Source organism: Cynocephalus volans, chromosome 6 (assembly GCF_027409185.1).
Source record: "Cynocephalus volans isolate mCynVol1 chromosome 6, mCynVol1.pri, whole genome shotgun sequence".
Classification (NCBI taxonomy): Eukaryota; Metazoa; Chordata; class Mammalia; order Dermoptera; family Cynocephalidae; genus Cynocephalus; species Cynocephalus volans.
Window position 1 is genome coordinate 90,148,798 of NC_084465.1, and position 25,533 is coordinate 90,174,330.

A 25,533-nucleotide genomic window follows, 5' to 3' on the forward strand; every position below is an offset into this window, starting at 1 on the left:
TATTTAACCAATTCAATATAACAATTAGAAGAGCTAATAGTTATTTATTCTTCCACCTATACTCAAAAATGGTTTGGGATATAACACACTTTTACAACAAGATCATTAAATTCTTTTTGAAAAAATAGAAACCAATCTAAATTATATTTTATTTTTGAATTCCAAAGCTCACAATCAAGTTTAATATAATTGGAATCAAATTCCCATTATGCTACCTACTGCTATACTGCTACAAATATATATATAAATATATATGCCCACAGTAATTTTGATTACACAGTAATTGTGGAAAATTTAAAAATTACAGAAAATCATACTTACAATCCTGTCATTCCAAAATACCCAGATACATGCTATTAATATTCAATACAATACTAAATTTTTAGAATTTCATTAGTGGGTCTCCTCCTCTTATTAACATGATCACATGACTTTTAAGTATGTTAATTATATTTACAGATTCTCTAACATTAAGCCATCTCTGCATATATCAGCTAAACCAAATTTGGTTGCGTGTTTGATCTCTTTTAATACGTGGTTGGACTTAGTTTGCTAACATACTTTTTTAAAGTTTTTAGTTTTATATTCATAACTGAAATAGACCTATATACAATTTTTCTCTCTCGTAATGATTCTGTTTGGTTTAAGTACCAGAGTTACACAGGTCTTGTAGAATGAGTTGGGAAGTACTTCCTCTTTTTCTATAGTCTAGAAAAGTTTGTACAAAATTTATATAATGTGCTCCTTGAAATTCTAGTAACACTCATCTATAAAATCATCCAGGCCTAATTGTTTCCCTTGTGAAATTATTTTTTTCTTTTTTACCACTTCCTCAGTTTCTTTAAGTTAAAGGATTATTCAAGCTAATCATTTCTTGAATTAGTTCTAAAAAGTTAAATTATCTAGGAACTGATTGATCTATCCCTATCCACAATAACTGGACCAAAAATTAACAACTCTTCAAAGTTGTGACATCCTTTTATCTGAATTAGAACCAGTAACATATCTTGAGAGTACTAAATAACGTCAGTTTTGTTTTGTTTTGTTTTTTAGTGAGAGAGTGAGAATTCCGTAACAGATCTGAAAACAACTGGTATCTTGGGTACCACAAAACCATATTGCTATTTTTTGACAAACATAAATAGGTGCACATATATTTTAGCTACCACTTACCACCAGAAACAGGGGCATCCATGAAAACTGCTCCCATTTTCTCAACTTCTTTGGCCAATTCTTTTGAAACTGCAGGATCAATAGTACTGGAATCTATTAATAATGAGCCTTTCTTCACTTTTCTAAGTAAATAAATAAAAATATTTATTGTTTACCACTCTGAATAAACATTCCATGCAACTACCTATAGAATCAGAATCTGCTAAAAGCTGCCAGATATCCAGGAAGTCTTTTGTTTAGTATTTAAATCACTATTAGTTAGAACTGGTTCAAAAATCTCATTCATTTTCAAATCAATTATAGTTCAAAGTAAACCCAAACTCTCTCAAATGAACAAAAAAAAATCTAATAAACTACATGCTATAAATTCTGGTTTCAGGTGAAGTACACACTAACCATAATACTTCATAATAGGTGAAGCTAACATGTAATTGAACTTATTAACCTTAGTCCTGTATTTGACAGGATTTAGATTTTTGTTTGTAAAGTAGTTGGGTCTTAATTTATTTGTCTTTAACAAGCTATATTGCGAATTTCATGTATCCATATCATTTCCACTCGGTAGAATAAATGTAAGCAATTGAAATCTAGCCATTTGCTTCAGGATGGCATATTCTTTTATAACCGCAACTTTTTAAAGACAAAATAATGTATCAAACTGGTAGAAAGAAAATATAGGAATTAATGTAGAAATCTCACCAAGTCTTTTTGTTCTTTAAATATAAGTTTATATACATACATTGGTAAAGGGAGAAGCAGTCTCTTCATATATCACATTTTACATCAATATTCAAATGGTATTCTTACAGTAAAACATTTTTGTTTGTACTGTAAGTACAGAATTATACCTACATAGTTCGCTTACTATCTATATCTTCACTGGCTAGGACACTCTGACCTAAATTATAATTTATTTAAAGGGTTATGGCTAACCTTTAATTCAAACTCCCCAAAGTTCTTACTACTGATATACTAACCCAGAGGACACAGAATCATGACTGAAAAAATCAGAACTGAATAAATATAGATAAGTGAAGGAGAAACAGAAAAATCATTGACAAAAACTACTAAAAAGAAAAGTAAATAAAACCTTTCTATAGAAAAAAATAGCAAACGAAATAGTTCAAACAACAATTTCAGACATATACATTGTTCAAGCTCAAATGCAATGCTTGGATATATTCCACAGAAGAGAAATAATATACTCGATTAGACATCATCTCAGTGCGTACGTTTCACTTCATGTAACTTAAATATTAAGAATATTAGGCTGGCAGGTGAGCTCAGTTGGTTAGATAGAGCATAATGTTGATAACACCAAGGTCCAGGGTTCGATCCCTGCAGATAAACACACACACACACACACACACACACACACACACACACACACACACACACACACACACACACACACACACACACACACACACACACACACACACACACACACACAGAATTAAGTTTATCAGTCTTCTGTGATCATGATATTTTCAAGATCTTAAGTCTTTAAACAAATGGGAAATCATCTCAATAATTACACATGCACTGGGTATGGTGAAATGATCCTGACCCAGAAAAAAATGTAGAACCACCCACAAGAAACAAATTACAGTTCAATGTAAAGCCAAATTCTTTCAAAGCATTCCCCAGACAAAATTGTTCTGGTAGCCAGCTGCCATATTCCTTAGTAAAGGATATTAATAAATGTAGGGTTATGTTTCCACACAAGTTTTTAGCAGCATTTGAGAGGGAAAATAGGGTCCTAACTGAAACAGCCTAGGTAATGAGAGAGCTAGGATGCCTCAGGACCACACACACTGTGGGCTTGAGGGCTCCATCCAAAATGAGTGTCTTTCAACCTTCCCTGAAATCTAAACATTTATCTTATCAGTTTTCTGTCTAATATCCAAGTGTCTTTTGCTTCCAAGTTTGTTAGTTTTCCAAAGCAATTCAATCTCCAAAAACCTCAAGTTTCGTGTATTACAGTTTCCTGAAATCAAACACTTCCTTTTAGCCCTTCATGTATCTATAGGGCCTACCAGTTGGTTCTAGATCTTTGACGAAATTCAACAACAAAATAAGTTAGGAATAGGAACCAGTAAGACCAGAAATCTAAGTTGGGAATTCAACCACTGTCATCCTCACAGAACCACAAGGGTTTGGCAATAAGCAGCAATTAACCAAAAAGTTCTAAGCCAGGGAAGATAGGCACTGACAAGGAAACCCTAAATTATATTTTATTTAAAGAGCTACTGCTAACCTTTAATTCCAACTTCCCAAAGTTCTTACTACAGATGTACTAACCCAAAGAACATACCATAACTTTTTATTAATAATAAAATGTTAAATAATGGTGTTCTTTCCAATGTTTGATTTTTCATAGAAACCTTTTTCTGAATTTCTATAAGCCATAAGAAAATTATGCTTTTTATAGCTGTACAGTTTAAAATGCAAGCTTTAAAAGTCTTTTAAACATGTTACCAATGAAAGGATAAGTTTGATGGAAGAGTTAAGGAAAAGAAACAGAAGCAAAAAAATCTTATTCCCAAAAGTCACATATTTGACTTCAGTAAAAAAAATAAACCTTTACAATGAGAAAGAAACCACACTATTCACTTTATGAAATAAGAAAACAGTATGGACAAGTTTAACAAATATAACTGTAATTTACTAAAAGTTGTAACAAATGTGAAATTCATGAACTATTACAAGAAGAAAATATCCACAGTTGAGAAATACATACTTTAGAATTCCATTTGCTCCAGAATAAGCTTCTATTGTATTGATAGTGGTGGGCAACATTGTAATAATTCTGTCAGCTTTTTCAGCTACATCTGCTGGGGAAGACACTACCTTTAAAAAAAATTGCAAAGGTGCATTATTTAAATTAAAATGAAAGTTTCCAGAGCACATTTTTTATGCATGCCTATAACAATGACAGTGCTTAAAAACTAATCCTTGTTTCCAAACGACAAAAAAAAAAAAAAAAGCTACTGCCTAAAATAAAGGGTCCATTCCTCATACACATATGGATGCAGTTTCTGTGGAATCAAATCTGTTTATTTTTAAAAGTGTGAGGGGAAAAGGGCAAAACCAAACTGTCCTGGGAACAAACACTGCTCATTGTTCCTTCAACCTGGATTCTTAAACAGCATACTTTTTGGTATATATGCATTGACTGGGAAAAACATTCTAGTACAACAGAGCTGGCAGCCCAACCATAGGATTCACTAGTGAGCTGGTGAGCAGCAAAATCTCCTAGCAAAATCTCAAGCCCCTACCATCATCATCATCCGGTCTCTATTTTCAAGCAAAAAAAAAAAAAAAAAAGCCAGTTTCAGAAAAGAAAAGGTCAGGACAGAGGCATGAGCATTCTCCACAGTGACTCTGAGTACCACCAGGAAGGCTGATAGTGTGAGCTACCAGCATGCATGCAGAAACAATACACAGTGTTCAAGAGAGACATCAAGGCGCTCTCTCAACCCTCATTTCTGCTTTGATAATGACCATAATCATACTGTAAAGGAAAGTGGCTCTGTCCATCCTGTGTGTGTGTGTGTGTGTGTGTGTGTGTGTGTGTGTGTGTGTGTGTGTGTGTGTGTGTGTGTGTGTGTGTGTGTGCACATGTGTGTGCCTTTCACTCTCCCCACTACCCCAGCTCTGGCTCTCTTTCACATATACACCTTGATATACCTTGCCAGTTGGCAACCAAAGAGGTCAGAAGCCACCAGAGGCTCACTCCTTAACTCAAACTCTCCTTTAATAGAAAGAATCCATCATCCCAATTATCACAAAAGCGTCTCTGAAGCCTTTTCTCTCTTCATTTAAAAAAAGACAAAGGACTATCAGGCAGATAACTGAAGATTTCTCTCCATAACTATTTACATATGTAAAAACTGACATATTTCTAAGTATACTACATATACAACAATTGATTTTTCTACTAGAAAACGTGAAGTGGCATGTAAGCATCTTAGGAATGGGAATGCCTCTGATTTTCATGTGGTGGAAGTTTACATCACATTTGCTTTTTACCTTCTATGTGCATCTGGTGAAAGTGAAAGAATGGGAAGCCAAAAACAGAGTGTAATCTAAATATTATTAGCTAGAAGTAATTACATTTCAATTTTCCACAAGAGACTATCACATTCTAAATCAAATTCTGGGTAAATGCAGTTTTAACATAAAGCAATTTCATAAGTCATTCTTTAAAATGTCAGACAGTCAAGTATCCTAGCACACTGCATATTAACAGGGTAGGAAATGATATTATAAAATTCAGACTCTAAAACAAACAAAAATTCTCTCTTTCAAGGTTTCATTCTAAAGACAATGCAGCATTTCACAGCCTACAGTGAGGTACATTCAATATGTATATTTTTACATATAATAGGGATTTGCCACAAATAATGAAAATGAAAAACAATTTCCATCAAATTACAAAAAAACACTTAAGTTACACGGAAACCTTTCGTACACCCAAATAAATATTGAGATTCAAAGAGGTAACTATTTCCTGGCAAACAATTCAAGTTTACTCAAGAAAAATACAGCTGAATATAAAACAAGGTGATAAAAAGAGAAAATGTTGTAGGAGTCATAATTCTCTACTCCTGGACTATATCAAGAATATGGGCTACTTACAGAACCCCATTTTCACATCCCTACTCTAATGAAGTAAATGCACTGTAAAGCAATTCCTTCTTGCCTTTCCTTCTACTGCAGCTCCATCTCTCTAGATCTAGGGACATCAGTAAGCCCTGAGGCCTAAGAGTACATTTCAGACTTCCTCTTAGGAATTAAGAGTTCTTCTCCATTAAAAGAAATTCAATGCCATCTACATACTCCTTGAGAGGTGCCCTGAAGGATGTCAACAATTAGCTAACAGACCTGAGATTAGCTCACCTCCAAGCTTCTCATGCCCATCAACTGGTGGTGCCAGTTCATGCAACTGCCAAGTGCACAGAGTGGCCAATCAGCCCCCTGCATCCCTTGCATCTGCTTCTTGGGATGGTTGGGTTGCCAGAGTACTGCTAACCCTTCAATTATATGGGAAAGTAATGGCAAAGCTCACAGGCCAAGAAAAAACACACAATGATAGTGATAGCTGGAATGTTACCACTGTACTAGCCATAACCACTCTAAAGCTAATGACTACATACATTCAGAACATCATAATAACAGTCTCTAATTTGCACTACGAAGGCATGTTTATTAGACAGACAGACATTCAAACAATCTTGCCATCAATGTGATGACTTCAAGACTCTGAAATAACTGACTGACAAAATTTGGACACAACTCAAAAGCTGGGGTAAAAAAAACATGTTGCCAGTCTGACACTAACCACAAAAGCCTTTAGGAGCCAAACTAATTAGAGTCCCCTCAATTACATTTGCTAATTGAATGGATAAGTAAAGACAGCATGGATCAGTGAAGGAACACTAATTTGGGAAGCCAGAGACTCAGGTTTAACTGCAGCTCAGCCAAGAAGCCATGTGTGATTTTGTGCAAATCACTTAACCTCTCTGGCTTCAGTTTCCAAATGTACAAAATAAGAATAGTGATTTTAAAGGTTATCTTTAAAGGTTTCTATCTCCAAAGTAGAAAGGAAACTTAGGCAGAGATGTTTTTCATATTTAGTAACCTTAAGTTCTAGGAAGGTAAGACCCCTGTGAAAAAAGGCTGATGGGATCGGAAGCACCTACAATGACTCAGTACAAATGGACTTTATCAGCAGAACTCGAACTATACAAGTCTTTGACACCTCCACATCTGTGGACAGTCACTGGCCTGGCTAATTCTGGGCCGTGGCTCTGCTCTGATTACCGAGGCTGTTCCAGACAGATCTCCTGCTAATTCAATTGCCTCATGCTTATACTATTATGAATTAAGATGACTCTACTTTTCCATTATTTCAGTGTTGACTACAGGAGATTGGTTCCCATGTATATCACAATAGCTAAAGTCTTTAAGAATTCTTGCAGCCAATTTCTCTTTTAACTCTGACTCACCTGTATGCTAATATGCATCAATGGCAGGTGTGTAAAATAAAGAAGACAGGATAGATTGAAGACAAAATCCGCTGTGCTGGAGGGGAAGAGGGAGCAGGGCCAAGAGTAATCTGAAGGAACTGTATCTCCTTTTCACATAGCCATTGGAAGGAAACAACTGTTACCTAGTTGGCTTACATAAAGAGAAAAATCTTGCTATCTCTCATAGACAAAATAGTCACATAAGTCAAGTTCAGCTTTGCTTCCAAGTAAGCCAGATGTGTAACAGAAACTTACAAAGGAGATGAACGTGATCTTGTTAAACTTGCCACTCCTCTGTTTTTTAATCTTTCCAAGTAGAAAAGCACACCATTACACTACACTTGAAAAACTGACAAAAACAATTTGTGCCTACATCTTGAAACATTTGGTCAAAAATGATGGAGCCTACTCAGCAAGAGGTTTTTAAAGTTCTCATTTAACAAGGCCTGAGTCAATGCCAGATTAGATCCCAAGAGTTTTACTTAACCTTATAACCCAGGAATAACAAAATGGTTTCCAACTTTTTGAAGAGAAAACAAAAGAAAAGAGAATCTAATTAAGCCTAGTTCAAGCAGAAAACTCACACAGAAACGGTGCATACATCCCAGACTTTTGGCACAGATCAGCAGCATCTCTAAGGAAAATCCTAGACAATGAAATTGAAGCACAAGTCACATGCCTTTGATGCTAAGGCTTAACAATATAAAAGTGGGATTGAGGGGACAGTGCAGAACAGATTCTTAAACAGAAATACTGTCAAATCACTTTATCTACTGGTTTGGTTTTAATTTTTATCACCATTCTTTCATTTAAAAATATGTCTATAATTCTCTTCCAAAGCACTCTGGACTCAGTAAATCTGCTGAGACAGTGGTGTGTTTGTATGCATGGTGTTGGGGAGTAAAGATTTTAGAGAAATATGGTGTCGAGCTCTTTTATCTGCCTGTAATCCTGCTGACTGGGCCAATTGTTGGGCTCTTTTACCTGCCCGTAATCCTGCCAACTGGGCTAATTGTCGAGCTAAGGCTGGGTCTGGAGCTCACAGACCCTTCAAGCCCGTTGTCCAGATTGGGTCACAAACCCTTCACACGCCAGGCTGGGTCCCCAGACCCCTCGCATGCCAGGTTGGGTCCCCAGACCCCTCACACGCCAGGCTGGGTCACCAGACCCCTCACATGCTGGTCTATGAGCTAGGTAACCGGCAAATAGGCCCTTGGAAGCCGTAGGTTGGAGAGCATGGCCACGCAGGCGGATGCCCAAGGCAGATGCCAGCCAAGGTCATGGCTCTGTGCATGCACACAAACTCTACCCACACACACAATTTTCTTATCAAGAATGCACGGCACCACCCTGAACCTGCCCTGAGGCAAGGGCATCTGACCAAACTATTCTATTTTCCCAACAATCCACCCCTTCAGGGTCCCTCACCATACAATCTACGTGTTCAGAATCTTCCTCTATGTTCCCTTAGCAAGGATAAATGATCCTTACATTTACATATTACACATTCCATCCCAGTCCCAAAAGTCTTTAGCTTGTTGCAGCACGAACTCAAAAGTCCAAAGTCTCATCTGAGACTAAAAGTAAAAGTCCTTTCAGCCGTGAACCTGTAAAGAGTCAAAAACAAGTTTACACTTCCAAGATACAGTGGGACAGACATTGGGAACACATTACCATTCCAGAAGGGAGGAATAGAAAGGCAAAACAGGCCCCAAATAAATCCAAGACCCAAACAGGGCAAACATTAAGCACACTGGGGCACCTGGACCCCTAAAGCATAGGGCAACCTTGCTTCTACAGCTCCGCCAAGTGCAGCCCATTGAGCTGCCCTGGTGCCTACAGCTTTTCCAGGCTGGCATTGCACATGCCAGCAGCCCCACAGTTTGGGGCTCCTGGTGGCAGTCCTGCCATCCTGGCTCCACTAGACATTTCCTCAGTAGGAGCTCATCTGTGGGGGCTCCAACCCTACTTTTCTGCTCCACATTGCTCTATAGATGACCTCCACAGCAGCTCCACCCCTGGAGCAGGTCTCTGCCTGAGTCCCCCGGCTTTCTCATACATCTTCTGAAATCTAGGTGGAAGCTGCCATGCCTCCACTGCTCTCACACACTGCTGCCAGCAAACCCAACACAACGTGAATGCCACCAAGGTTTTCAGCTTTTGCTCTTTGGAGGTGCTGAGGCAGGATTGCCCCAGCCAAAGCGGCTGGGATGCAGGGAGCAATTTGCCAAGGGCAGCAGTGCCCCAGGTCTGTCCTCTGGGACAACTCAGTTCTCCTAGGCCTCAGGGCCTATGATGGGTGGGGCACCCTTTCAGACTTCTCAAATGCCTTTAGGGCTTTTCTCCCACTGTCTCGGCTCTTAGCATCTAGCTGCCTCACTGACCAAGTTCCTGAATTACTTGAATCAGTAATTCAGGATCGGCTTGCACCAATCAGAATCGGCTTGCACCAGCTATTCACTCAGTCTTGTGCAGTTTTGCAGCATTCGCCCACAGCTGCATTCATTCAGTCCATCAAGTAGTGGCTGCCCTGCCCCTGTGCATATCTGCAGCTATTCTGTAACCACTGCCACAGAGACAGGCACATATAATGGAGGCTAACTTTTCCACCTTTTCACCAGGTGAAAACATACTTGAAATTCTGCAGGGGCACCCATCCTTGGGTCATCTGCCTATCTGCATGTGGCACTCTTTCCTCAGGTTTATATGGCCATCTGCTTTCTCGGGTTTATACAGCACCCATGGAGCCACTGGGTTCAAGTGGCACCCTCCGAGCCTCTTGCCTTCAAACAAACGCAACATGTGTTTACTATATCATCTCCAGTGCACATTACACCATCCACCCCTAGGTCCCACAGTTGCAGCAGTCAGAGGCTCTCCCTGTTTCTGCTGCTTTATTGTCTCAATTTCTCATGCACAACAGGTCATGCCTGGAGACGCACGGTTTTCCCCAACTCACCACTGGGTTGGTCGTCTTCCCTGGTATGAGAGGCAGGAGTGGCCAGTCACTGCACATTGTCCTCCAGGCCATTCATCTGTGCTTCCAACGACTCTGCTTTCTACACAAATCTCAATCAGTTTGCAGCATCATGAGCAGCAGCCAGGCTCTGGTCAGCAGAAAAGTGGCCACCAGGCATCACATGCTCAAGGACAGCCATTTCCTCCCCCTTTCCATTGTAGTGGCTGGTCTGTGCTGCCTTGCAATACAGTGTGCAGCAACCAGATCAATAGGAAGGTGGCCATAGGGCACAACATATTCAAACATAGCCACATTTCCTCCTTCTTCCAAGGGTTTTCAGCTCTTGTACCTGCTAAGAATCCTGTCGCAGACTGCGCCAACTGTCTTTTATCTGCCCATAATCCTGCTGACTGGGCCAATTGTCAGGCTCTTTTACCTGCCCAAGACAGATGCTAGCCAAGGCAGATGCCAACCAAGGCAGACGCCAGCCAAGGTCACGGACCCACACATATGCACTAACTCCACCCACACGCACACAATTTGATTACCAAGAATGCACTGCACCACCCCCAACCTGCCCCGAGGCGAGGAAGCCTGACCAAACTATTCTATTTTCCCAACATATGGTATAGATACAATAATAACAACAGAATAGTTGCAGCAGTAATAGCACTTTCTATGTGCGAGGTTCTCTAGGACCATGAGGAAGGTACTATTAGTACCCCCATTTTATAAGAAGAGGAAACTTAAGCAGAGAGAGGTTAAATAATCTGTCTGAAGTCACACAGCTAGCCCATGGCAGAGCTGAGTGAGATTTGAGCCCAAGCAGTCTGGTTCCAGGGTCTATGTTTTTAATTAAACCACTATATTCACAATTTATTGATTCATGATTTCTAATATACAGAGGCCTAATAATTATTATCAGTCACATCCTTAGGAAAAATGCTAAAATCTGAAATGAAATGCATCTAAGTTTCCAACAGAAACAAGGATGTAATAAAAGGATACTGAAGTACAAATGCCTACTTTTTGTGTATTTGGCAGGTGGCAGGTATGGGGATCTAAGAGATGCCCATATTTTTTATGGAAATGACCTCAAATAAATTTAACCCATTATAAATGCCCTATCAGAATAGACTAATGATTAAAGGCATAAATAAGCTGATTAAATACAGTCATTATGTCTTTAATAACTCATGTAGTATTTTTTACTACTATTTACAGCTTGAAGAAAAGCCTGCAGGGTCCCAACATTTTAAAGCGCTTCTTCACCTGGAACTGCAGATGGCCATCTTGCAACTTAAGGGGAGGAAGGAGCCTGCCTGAGAAAAGCAGAGCCCAGAGAGAGAGAGAAAGGAATCTGATTACATCTGCGCAGCCAAATTCAGCTCTGCCTGAAGTCAGACCACTCCCCAAACTCTTCCATTACATGAAACAATAACTTTCCAGTTTTTGCTTTTCAAAGAAAAAGCACTTCTTCAAGGAGACTTCTAAGAATCTGTAGATTGAGTTAACTGCTTCTTGGACTAGGTGTCTCTATTTTGGTACTTCTTCCTCCCTTTAAATCTCTCACTGAAAGCACAGTCAACATTAGAAATCAACTAGCCAGCCTTTCTGCAATCTCCGGCAGGGGGTGGGAGACTTCTGTTTTCTTTGGCTGTCACCTCATCAGTTTCAAGTGAAATAGTAACTATAGTAACGGGGGGGAGGGGCAGGGAGTGAGTCCCTGTCCTTAAAATGTATGAGTCAACTCAAACATACCCCAAATGTTTTAGCCTTTACTCCCTTCAGGACACTATTGTGCACAATGGCAAAAAGTTTCAAGATTTTCACATATATTTTTCCATCTCATCCCAAGTCATGTCTTTGCTTAACAGTAGTAGAATGAAACTCATTTTATCTTTTATCCAACATTTTCAAAAACTAAATAGCTATAATAACATTGACATTTTAATATACTACAACATATTCATCCAAATTAATGCTACTTTTTAAAGTAGTGCTCTTTGGAAATCATACTTGTTCTAATCACACTGCCACTGTTCAAAACATTTTCCAAGTTGCCAACATAAGTCATTTATCAACAAATGTTCTCATTTCATGATGGGATGCCTTGTCCCCAAAGGCAAGGATTGAGACACTTCTGTTCTGAGCTATATTCCCTAGTGTCTAGCACATAGGAAGTACTCAAGAAACATCTGTTAAATTAGTGACTTAATAAAGGTTCTATCCCATTTTGCTAAGTCAATCAATCTACAGTAGCCTTAACCCCTAGTGATCAGAGCAGTAAAAAGCAACTTTTCTTCACAATAAAGGGAGGAGACTCTGACACTGTCATTTGAATGGAGAGCATTAGAAAAAGAATAACAGCTATGTACAGCAGAAGTGAAACTAAGGCTTATAGAAAACTAATTAACAGTTAACACTGACATGTAGTATTTACTATGTGCCAAATACTACTTCAAGCTTTTTACATATATAACTCCCATAATCCGCATAACGACACTATGAAAACTGTATGATTACCATCCTTATTTCACACATGACGGAACTGAGGTATAGAGACACTAAAAAACTTGCCCAAGATTGCACAGATATAAAGTGGTGAAGGCAGATTCCAAACCCATGCATTTTGTAGATTCCCAATACTGTGCTTGCTGTATTAGTTTTCCATGGTTGCCGCAACAAATTACTACAAGCACAGTGGCTTAAAACAACAGATATTTATTCCCTCATAGCTCTGGAGGTCAGAAGTCTGAAATCAAGGTGTTGGCAGGGCCATGCTCCCTCCAAGGGCTCTAGGGGAGGATCCTCCCTTGCCTCTTCCAGCTTCTGGTGGCTCCTGGCGATCCATGGCTTGTAGCAGCATAACTCTAATGTCTGCCTCCATCTTCACACGGCCTTTCCTAGTATCTCTGTGTCTTCCCCCCCCCTTTTTTTTTTGTCTCTTATACGGACCCTTGTTATCAGATTTAGTGCCTAAATCCAGGATGATCTCATCTCAAGATCCTTAATTGATTTACATCTTCAAAAACCCTGTTGCCAAAAAGGTCACATTCACAGGTACTAGGGGTTAAGACACAAACATATCTTTTATTTCCAGTAGCTATTGAGATATAATTCACATACCATACAATTTGCCCATTTAAAGTGTATAATTTAATGGCTTTTAGTATATTCACAGATAAGTGCAACTATCACAACAGTCAATTTTAGAACCTTTTCAAAAAGAAACCCCATATCCATTAGCTATCACTCCTCTATCGTCCAACTTCCCCTCCTCCCCAGAACTATGTAACCACTAATCTACTTTCTATCCCTATATAGATTTCCTTATTCCAGACTTTCATATGAGTGGAATTGTATAGTGTGTGGTCTTCTCTGAATGCCTTCTTTCACTTAGCATGTTTTTAAGGTTCATCCATGTTGTAGCAAATGTCAGCACTTCATTACTTTTTATTGTTGAATATTCCATTGTATGAATATAACACATTTTGTTTATTCATTTATCTGCTGATGGACATTTGGATTGTTTCCACCTTTTGGCTATTATGAATAATGCTGCTGTACTCAAGTTTCTATGTGGATACATGTTTTCATTTGTCTTCAGTACATACCTAGTAGTAGAATTGCTGGGTCACATCATAACTCCATGTTTAATTGTTTGAGGAACTGCCAGACTCTTTTTCCAAAGTGGCTATACCATTTTCTATTCCCACCAGCAGTGTCTGAGGGTTCCAGTTTCTCCACATCTTCATCAACACTTGTTGATATCTGACTTTTTATTCTAGCCATCACAGTGAGCACATCTCATGGTTTTAAATGCATTCCTCTGATGACTAATGACTTTGAGCATCTTTTCATGTGTTTACTGGCATTTGTATATCTTCCTTGGCAAAATGTCTATTCAGATCCTTTGCCCATTTAATTGTCTTTTTATGTTTGTGTTGTAAGACTTCTTTATATATTCTAAATGTAAGTCCCTTATCAGATAAATAATTTGTAAATATTTTATCCCATTCTATGGACTGTTTGCTTTCTAGATGGTGTTCTTCAGAACACAAAAGTTTTTAATTTTGATAAAGTCAAATTTATCTATTTTCAATTTTGTTGCTCATACTCTTGGTGGTGTCATATCTAAGAATCCCTTGCCAAATCCAAAGTCATGAAGATTTACCCCTATGTTTTCTTCTAAGGGTTCATAGACCATCTTTTTGGGGGCCACTATTCAACCCACTGTATACCCACTAAACAACTCATTATAATGGATAATTATTATTCAATTCCAACAAACTCCATGAGTACAGACCACACATTAAAGAGAGATGGGGAGGGGAGGGACAGATGATCAGTGGCTTGACAGTACTGATCCAGAAAGAACCTAGACATTTTATTCTCCAGTAGTCTAGTTTATAAACAGATGACAAGTAGCCACATCTCAGAGTCATCAAGGAAGACACTATGAATACCCTCAAAAATGTCTCACACATTCATTTCACTAATTAGTGACTATGTATGATATAATCAAAAGAGCGAAAGCTCCAAAGTCAAAGACCTGACCCATAGTAGGTGCCTAGTTAATATTAGCTTCTTTTTCTCTCCCCTTTAAAATGTAAGTATCTTCTTCACTGAAGAATAACCCTTATTAAGGCAGCCTTCCTTCACACCTACCTAAAATTAGCAACACTAAAGAAATAAGAGTATTGTCGGGGAATAGAGATACAAGGGGTGAACATCAGGGTATGAGATAATTCTGGCAAAGCATCAGAAAGCTCTGGAAATCTGGGAAGAAAAAAAGAGATTCACAAAGCAGTGATGATCATTTCAATTGTTCCATAAGCAAGCTATAAGTGCTACTGGCATAGAGCAAAGAGTAACGGCATTGGTAATAATTTGAAAGGCAATTAGCCTTTGATTTGCTGGTCCAAGGTAAACAGTCTCCACTCAATTCCTACTTCACTCTTTGGTTAAATTCTGTATTTAATTGAAGATATTCCCTCTGTTAAGAGACTGAGCACCAGTATTACTCCTACAAACAAATATATAAACCACTGTGAAGTGCCAACATCAAACAGATATGTTATCCCAAAAAGTAATATCCAACTACTCAAAATAACTACCAATTGATTTATCCCACAGTGAATATCAACTTGAACTGCTTACCATTTCTGAAGACAGTAAAAGGCCACCTTTCCCAGATTCTCTACTAAAACAAAGAACTGATCAAATCTCTCCAACAAGACTACTAAGTTCCTAAGTAAATTAAGGTCAACTATAAACCTGCTGGACTAGGAATAGTGTCAGTATTCAGATACTGTATAGGCATAAGCAACCACAACACTGCCCTGAAAAGTTGCAAAATCATACTCACATCCTCATATAACTATGGCACACAAACCATGGAAGGGAAGGAGATACAGGATATCAAATCCTGCAAATGGCCTCTAAGTTATGTTTTTCACCTACACACTGCACTTCTCAATAACTACTATCCAAAGGTTGACTGATTGATTTTATTTTTTCTCTCACCTTTTTCTACATTGCTCAGGAATTTTTTAGTATTCTCCCAGTTCTGGGATCACATTCCACCCTTAGTTACCACTCTGTAACTTGTACAAGAAATATTTCCCTCATATCTAAAAAATACAAAACTCCAAATTAAAACACTAATACATGGTCTCCTCTGATCTGAGTTACTAATAAAGTTTAACAGATACTAACAATACAAGACTTAACCAGCAGATGCTATCATCCGACACAACAAACTCTCATCCCAAACGTCTTGAAACATGAATGACAGCCTAAGAACAAAACATTAGCGATTAGTCATAACTCAACCCCTTATTATAGCAAACAGTGTTTTTAGGCTGTCTCCTGGTTTATGGCCAATAACTAATATTTATTCACAAAGTGCTGCCATACAATATTTACAAAGTATATTCACATATATTCTCTCATTGGAGCTCCACAATCTAATAACACAAGTTGTCATCATTCACATTTTACAGATGAGGAAACCAGCTGACATGAAGTAACTTGTCCCCAGTAAGACAGCATGTCGAGGATTTGAGCTGGGACTCAAGCTAAGCTTTATATCTCTAAGCCTATTCCTGTTCCAAGACAATTGAGCTTTTCAGTAACACAGGAGGATATTTCTATGAAACTAACTGCTTTAACAGCATAATCAGGGAAGTTACCCTCTCAGAAAACTGATACAGAGCCAAAGCAAGGCCCTCTGACCAAACCTGGGAATGCTCCAAGTCACCTGCCAAAGAAAGACCCCCTCTGAGTAAATGATGGGAGCTCTCCTTTGTTGCACATCTTGATGTTGAATAAATGTTAGATATATACATATACATTACAAAGAAATAAAATTAACAATAAATTAGGTTTACAACTTTATTTCTCTCTATGGAGCTGTCACTATTTGAGTGTATGTTCATTTTTTAAACATCAAAATCTAAAACAAACCTAAAGAAAAGGCCTTACCTGTTCACCTGCATCTTGAAACTCTTTGCATGCATCAGGGAACACATCATAAATAATGAGTGGATAGCCATGTTTCATGAGATTTTTTGCCATTGGATTCCCCATGTTGCCCAGTCCAATGAATCCAACTGGAGTCTTAGAAGCCATTGACCTAGAACATACTGATTTCAATACATTACTTTCAATAGGGACAAATAATATTGAGTGAATATTTATAATAAAAAATGTTAAGTCAATTGTTATTTAGATGTTTTCTATAAAATAAACTTTTAAAAGGCTAGTTTTAAACTCATAACCTAATCACATTTAAAGATAGCAACGATGTGCAGGCAGACTAACATTTTAATTTGTTCTCCAGGAAACAGTCATAAAATTTGAAGCAATCTCTCCTATTTTCTACCTTTATAACATGCCTTTACCATTTTTAACAATAAGCTCAATAATATTTTTATAAAACACCTATTATATACTTTACCTATTATGTGAAATACTCTAGATTCTCACATATCTATATGATCTCTTTTAATAATGTGTATAAAAAACTGAAAGTATTCAATAAGACCTATATCTTGGACCAGGTCCAAGAATGGAAAAGCTTTTCACCTTTCCAGTCCCACAATTATAGAAACCAACCCTTCCAATGGTATAAAAAAAACCACTTTAACAAAATGTTAAACCCAAGAGATTATATTTCAACTAAAAGTCACCAGTTTATAAACGTGGTCCTAGAGGAGGGAAGAAGGATGCTTCCATAGGCTTTAAATGACAAGGGTAACAGTATCAGGACCTTGGTCTAACACCTCCGCACATTCAGAAAAGAGGAATTTCCGTTTATTAAAAAGAAAAAAATTGTCCCTAAAAACCATATACAGGTTCTATTTTTTCTTTCTCAAGAAAGGCTTTTTGAACTCACATTGGGGGCACGTAATTCAATACTTTACAGAGTAAATTCAATGCTTTACAGAGTGAGGGGGCTTTGCATTACCATGGAAATGACATTAGATTCAATTTCTCAGTCTCTAGATTTAGAACTCCACTCAACACTCACTGCATGAATTACTATGACAGAGCTCAGAGATGAACACAAGCAAGATACAATCCCTGCCTTCAAAAAGTTCACAATCTAGTGAGGGAAGAAAGAGAAATAATTCCACTCGCCCTTTCACTTCCTGGCTTTATTTTTCCTTTTTCTTTCAAGGACTCCAGTTTTTAAACTGTTTAGTGCAACAACTAGTCATAGTCACCCCTTTAAGTTTCAAGTCCTCTCAACTAATTGATCCCTGCTCTTCCCTGAACTTAATCTGAATGTAATGAGATTTCCTAAAAGCAAATTATTTGAAGCTCTAATGCTTAAGAAACAGAGGTCTTCTTGGGTTAGAAGCATATTTAATTCCTTTTAACTTGATGATTAACCCTAATGCTTCCATTCAATATTAGGTGTCATTCCTGTACATCATCTTACCAATGCTAAGTTTAATACACTGGTTATAAAAGGAATCCTTTGTCTGACTTTCTGACCCACAACGGATTCAATGACAGAGAAATGACATGTAACTGAACTTTTATTTTGATATTAAACAGAATGAGAAGTATATTTTGTAAGAGAACTCTAACGCTCATAAGCAAACAGTAATAGCCTGAGAGAAAATGTAGCACCACAACTGTGCTCAGGCTGGAAAGGTAAAATTTAACAATCTAAAAACATTAGAAACTAGGAAAATTGTAATTTAAAGGCAATTTATTTAATATGCAACTCACTCTAGGTTAAACAATAAGTATGGTACGGTAGAACCAAAATTCATTCACACATTCAACAAACAGATGCCATAGAAGACACAAAGGGAATACAGTCCTTGCCTTCAACAAGCTTAAAAATCCAAGAGGAAATAAACTATATATACAAACACTAATACAAAACAGTTAAGGATAAAGTATAAAAAAACAATGCTGATACAATAGGAGAATTCATGGTTTAGGAACCTGAAGACAGCATTGACCTGGGTATTTCTAGGATAGGCAGGATTTCAAATGGACAGAAAGGTAGGAAGAAAGGGAACTCCATGTAGGAAAAGGAACTCAAGTACATGCAGGGAACCAGGAAAGCCAAGAAGAAATAAAAAATAATAATAATGGTTAATATTTATGGCAGTCTTACTACATACCAGACACTGTACTAAGCACCTTTTTAAATATCACTGTCATCATACACTGTCATTAAGCTCATCTTTCAGCTGAGAACCCTGATGCATACATAATGAGTTTAAGTCAAATGCCCGATCCTTTATTAGGTTGTAAAGCCAAGATACAAATCCAGCCAGTCTAGACGCTGAATTCCTCAGCTGTAACCACTGTGTGATACTGCCCTCCATTCTTCCTAGAATACGCACAAAGAAAACAAAACAGTAGGAGATTAAGAATGAAAGCAATAATGTGACCATAATGTGGAAGCATGCTAAACAATCTGTATTGTATTTTGTAGGCAAAAGGTAGTTATTGAAAAGTTGGGCAAGAGAAATGACATGATCAGACTTGCGCTTCAGGAATAGAAACAAGGCAGCAATGTACAATGAGTGAATTGAAAAAAGAGCCTGCAGGCAAGAGGACCAATATAAAAATGACAGTAACACTCTAGATCTGTCTTAATTCAGGCTCCTATAACAAATATATCATAGACTGGGTGTCTTAAACAACAAACATTTATTTCTCACAGTTCTGGAAGCCAGGAAGTACAAAATCAAGGTGCCACCAGATCTGGTGTCTGGTAAGGCCCATTTTCTGGTTTGCAGATGGCCATTTTCTCATTGTATCCTCACATGGCAGAGAGCAGAAAGAGAGGACAAGCTCTCATGTTTCTTCATATAAGGACATTAATCCCATTCATGTGGGCTCTACCCTCATGACCTAATTTCCACCCCAAAGTCCCACCTCAAAATACCATCATATTGGAGATTAGAATATCAACATATGAATGGGGGGGACATAAACATTCAGTCCATAACAAAGTCAAAGTTAATAAAGAATAGTAGCCATGAGAAAAGACAGGTATGAAAAATATTTCAAAGACACACAAGTAAAAAGGATGTAACAATAGACTGGATTATGGGCTACAATAAGGGAAACGTCAAAAATGACAGCAAGAGAATAGTAAGGTCAATAACCTAAGTGGAGAAATCAAGAAGAGTTGGCTCAGTTTTAAACAGGGTAACAATGAGCTTGTCAATGAGCTGAAAGATGTCCAATGGACTATTAGAAATATTATAACCAAGGTTTCAGAGACAAGAGAGAAAAGAGATATTTGGCAACCATCTGTTTCAAAGACAGAATTAAAATTGTTGGAGTTAACAAAATCACCAAATGAGAATAAATAGGCTGAAACTCAAAGGTTGAACCTCTTCAAAGCCAAAGGGAACATGTACATTTAGAAGTCAAAAAGAAAATAAAACCAACCCTGAACTGACTCAAATGTTAGAATTAGATGAAGACATTAAAAATTATAACTACAGTCTACATATTCCAAAAATATACTTTTAAAAATCCAAATTGGATTTCTTGGGATGAAATCTATAATGTGAGATGAAAATTACACTGGAATATTAACAGCAGAATAGACACTACAGAAGAAAAGATTAATAACCTTGATGATATAGCAATAGAAACTATCCAAAATAAAACAGAAAAAGAAAAAAAGATTTAAATGAAAAGAGCATTAATGAGCTGAGACAACTTCAACCAGCTCTATACATATGTAATTGGAGTCCCCAAATGAGAGGAGAGAAGTGGAAACAAAAAAAATAAGTTAGAAACTAACTAATGGCCAAAAATTTTCCAAATTTGATGAAAACTATAAACCCCACACATGCAAAAAGCTCAATGAACCCCAACACAAGAAATATGAAAAGAAATATCCCAAGAAACATCATAATCAAAATACTTTAAGGCAGCCAGAAGAAAAAAAGACACCTTATATACAGAGGAAAAAAGGTAAGGATAAACCAGATTTCTCATCAGAAAAAATGTAAGGGAGAAGACAATGAAGCAAAATCTTTAAAATACTGAAAGAAAAAACAACTGTCAAGGCAGAAATCTATATCCAGTAAAAACATACAAGTGTAAATATTTGTATATGTAAAGAGGCACAAGGAAATTTCAGGGGATGGACATGTTCACTATCTTGATTGTGGTGAGATGGCTTCAGAGGTATACACAGATCAAAACTTATCAAACTGTATACTTTAAATATGTGCGGTTTATTGTATGTCATCTATATTGCAAAAAAGGTTTTTAAAAAGTCAACATCATGTTTATAGAAACAAACAAGAGGAAAAGATAGTTCTCAATTAAAAAATACTAAAGTGATAATATCAACTTTAATGTATGACATTATCAAATATAATGTATGAAGTTTGAAAGGATTCTGATTTGAAAACAACAGCTATAAAAGACATTCTTAAAAGAATTATGGAATTTTGAATATAAACTGCATATTAGATGATACCATGGCATTACTGCTAATTGTCTTAGGTGGGATAAAGGCAGTTTGGTTATGTTAGGAGAACGTTCTTATTTTTAGAAGATTCATGCCGAAATATTAGGGTTGAAGTGTCATAATGTCTGCAATTTACTTTCAAATTATACAGGTGGGATATGTATATACATGAAAAATTAATGTGGCAAAATGTTAACAATTGTTGACTCTAAGCAAAGAGTATATGTATGTTCACTATATTATTCTTTCAATATTTTGTTTGAAATTTTTTTTCACAATAAGACATATATATGGAAAAAATACCACAAACAGATGACAAAACAAAAAACTAGAAAAAGTACTTCCATCACTTAATAGAAATAGGGCTACATTACTTTATATGCAAATAACTTTAAAATCTAAAAGAAAAATATGAATAATGCAATTTTTTTAGAGTAGGCAAAAATTTTTAAATGACAACAAAAAATATAAAAGTGACCCCCAAAAAACTTTGAAAATATACTCAACTTATAACTAGAGAAATGCAAAACAGAGCAATGTGATATAATTTTTCACCTATCAGATGGACAAATTGTTTTATTTCTTTGATAAAAACTACTATTGGCAAGAAAGGACTGATGAAAACACATAGTCTCATACACTGTTGAATTACATATCAAGTCAACCTTTTGGATGACAATTTGAAAAAACAATCTACATGTGAATTTTAGCTTAAAATTTAAATTTAAAACATGCATACTTTTTGACCCAGCAATTCCACCTCTAAGCATTTACACTGTATATGAGGGGTCAGCAAACTTTGTCCTAAAGGGTCAGAGAGTAAATTCTTTTCTGTTTTACAAGCCATAAGGCCTCTGCCACTCATCTAGTGTAGTTTGAAAGCAGCCAACAACAATATATATATGAATGGGTGTGGCTGTGTTCCAACATAATTTTATTTACAAAAACAGGTGCCCAGCTATGGGCCATAGTTTGCCAGTCCGTACCATACATTAAACTCTGAACCACACAAAGATATAGTTTATTATAGCACCATTTGTAACACCAGAAAAACTACAAATAACTAAATATACATTAATATAGCACTTGATAATTCATAGTAAATCAATACAATGAAATATTATGCAGATGATATAAAGAATGTGATAAGTCTATCTAAAAGTACATGGAAAAATATCCAGGATAAGTTGTTAAGTGAAAAATGGCAAGATGCAGAATAGTATATGTATGTAAGATACAGTGTATGAGGAGGAAAAATACATATTTATTAATTTTTCTGATTTTCTGTATGAATACATAAGAAACAATAGCTATATCTGAAGAGTTGGACTAATGGGCCAGAGTTGAAGAAAAGATTTTTATTTTTCATTTTAAAATTTTGAGTTTTTACCATATCCATGTAACTTTTAGAACTACTTTTATAATTAAATAAATTAATTGGCACACAGTGTTTAGTGTTATGTGAATAACTACCTAGAGAGATTTCATCAAATGGGCATTTGGGGATAAAAGCCAGTTCTGAAGCAGAGTAACAATGTTGCGGAGTAACAGTGATGATAAAGTAGATCCGAAAGTAAACTGTGTTGCAGTAACCATTACTATTTCAGGTTAATGCTCCAATATCCTTTCTTCCCAAATCCAGAGTCAGGTTCCAAACTGTCTAAACCAATACACAGAAATGCCATCTCTCTGTGAAAAGACTGGTTCAGGGGCTCCCGGCCCTAAGTCAAAGACTAGAAGTGCTGTGGAAATTTTGAAAATGGGAATGAACAAGAAATTAATGAAAGCACTATATCTGATGAGCAAACTTCTGTGACTGTCAATATCACTACCTAAGTGGCAGCCAGGGAGAAGGTAGAGACCACAGAAAACGAATGTTACCCAGAATTAGAGCAGGAGGCTAAGAAAAATACTAGGTCACTATCAAAGGCATCAGTGAAATTCCTGGTTATAAATAAGTTTGAGGCTGGATACAGACAAACCCAGAGAGGGACTTAACAAAAAGCAGGAACCAGAATGCATGTCTGTCTATTTGGGGTAAAAAAGAGGAGGTCAAAGGACCAGGTGCAACCATAAGGGTAAACAGCACGTTGGTTAATAGAACAAGAGTCACAGCGGGGGTTATATCAACTAGAAGACTAGTCCTGCTTGTGAAATCTCAGCAGGAGAGCAATTCCTAGGGATGAGATTCTAGATGAGCTGAAGTAGAGTGCTGATGTTTGCAGGTGAAGTTGAGCAGGTCAAGAACAATAAGGCTCCATGTTGGATGGGCCAACATGAAAATCAATGAAGATGAAGTTTTCAATAATGGGCTCAGTTCTCTTCATTTCATCTTTGCTTGGGGCAGTTAGAGAAATGGTAGTATAATTAGATGATCTGATGATGTCAAGAGAGGAGAGGTTATTTATTAACAGTGATAATGTTTAAAATCTTCTGAGTTGAGAAGAACTAGGTTCCTATCCAGATGAGGTCACTTCTTAGATTATGCCCTTGAAATAACAAGTTACTTTTCTAAACATTAAGTTTTATCAACAACAGTACTTACTTCAGAAGGTTACCTGAAATACTGCATGTAAAGCGTTAAAAAGTGCCTGGCACATGACAGTCAACGCATACTGGCTACATTTACTAACAGTGGTCAAGAAGTAGCACTATTAGACAAGTCCTATGTAATTGCCCCTTTTTGCCTAGTGAGTTAGAAGAGTCAAAGAGAGGGTTCTTCAAAAAGTTCATGGAAAAACTGAATTAAAAGATAATATAAGGCCTGGCTCTCAATTGGTTACTGCACTGTGTTATATAACACCAAGGTCAAGGGTTTGGATCCCTACATCTGCCACAGAAAAAAAAGAAAAAAAGATAATATGAATCCTTCCATGAATTTTTTGAAGAACCCTCCCAGAAAAAAATATAGATGGCTTTAGGGAATGCCCTGTACCTGGGGAAAGACAATTTTAGTTAGTTAAGGTGAAGACTGAGAAAGAATGCATGGTGACTGCAGAAGAATTTGCTCCCAAAGGGGCAGAAATTCAAAAGAGTATAATGCAATCATTACTACCCTAAAAACCTTCAAACCTAAATAATGCATCTTCCTTTAAGTAAGTCCTGACAGTAATGTGTGCAAACAGCACAGTTAGACCATAGATAAAAATCAAGCTGAGAGAAAATCAGTCAACATAATACGAAGATGATATTGATTGGTAAAGAAACTAGCTAGAAAACTTGGCAAAGTTAGTTTCTAAATTTATATATGCAAACTTACAGATTATGACCTCTTTCTCCAATGTAACATGGGCACAGTTTTCCACATCTTAGTAACCTCAAGTGTTACCAAACATCAGTCTACTCTAAGTTTCAAAATGCAAAAATTGGTAATAGGTTAATTATTTTACATTCCAAAGTTCTTTTTTTCTAATCAAGGTAACATATATTCATTGTAGAAAATTGGAAAATATGAAAAAGTATAAAGTCATAAGAAAAAAAGTTAATATCACTACACAAAAATAATCACTGTTAACATTCTGCATAGCCCTTCTCAGACTTTTGAATGCATTTTTCATTACATCACGAAATTATACTGTATATATATATTGTGCCATACTTTATCACATAACATGATGTCATAGCATTGTATCTGCTTTAATGCTAAGAGTTACTAAACTCAGGGTGATGAGTTATTCTATAAAGGTCTTTATGGTTTGGGTCAAGTTTATTTTTCTTTTTGTTTTTTGTTTGTTTTTTATGTTTTCTTGTTTTGTGTTTTTTTGTTTGTTTTCTAGGTCAAGATATTTTAGTAATAAATATTCTTTTTTTTTTTTTTTTTTTTTTTTTTTGTGGCTGGCTGGTATGGGGTTCCGAACCCTTGACCTTGGTATTATAGCACCACATTCTACCCAACTGAGCTAACCGGCCAGCCCTTAGTAAGACATATTCTTTTTGTGTAATTTTACAAGTTTAAGATCAACTTTTAGTCCCAGGACCATGTGTAGCTTTTCAGAACTTCATGTGTAACCCTAGAAACTAATCCAAAAGGGAAAAATGACATTATATATTCGATTTATGCTATGAGTTATGCTGCTTTGAAAGTAAATTTCATACATACAAAAAGGGCCAATAATAAAAAAAATCTGTATGCCCATTTCCATATATGATGCTGGTTAATTTCCTCCTTCCACCTTTGGTCAGGTGGTCACTTTAAGATGATGTGATACAATTTTTTTTGTGTACATGTTGGAGAGTATCAACAACTATAGAGGGCTTGCAGCTGTAGATATATTTTCTCTGTACAAAAAGGTTTGAAACTAAATTTAATTATCATTTAAAATAAAATTTATTTTTATTAAATGGGTGACAAATTAGTTACATATAGTTTAATATTTCTCATTTTTCTATTT

General features: G+C 36.7%; 1 protein-coding gene across 1 annotated transcript in view; it reads right to left on the bottom strand.

Moving 5' to 3' along the window:
- Positions 1–25,533, bottom strand: part of HIBADH (3-hydroxyisobutyrate dehydrogenase) — a 109,452-nt gene that overhangs the window by 81,785 nt on the left and 2,134 nt on the right. The window contains exons 2-4 of the mRNA XM_063100396.1: positions 16,657–16,817; positions 3,917–4,026; positions 1,174–1,295 (exon numbers count right to left, since the gene is read on the bottom strand). Coding sequence (XP_062956466.1) covers positions 1,174–1,295; positions 3,917–4,026; positions 16,657–16,817 — 393 coding nt within the window. The remainder of the gene's footprint in view (positions 1–1,173; positions 1,296–3,916; positions 4,027–16,656; positions 16,818–25,533) is intronic.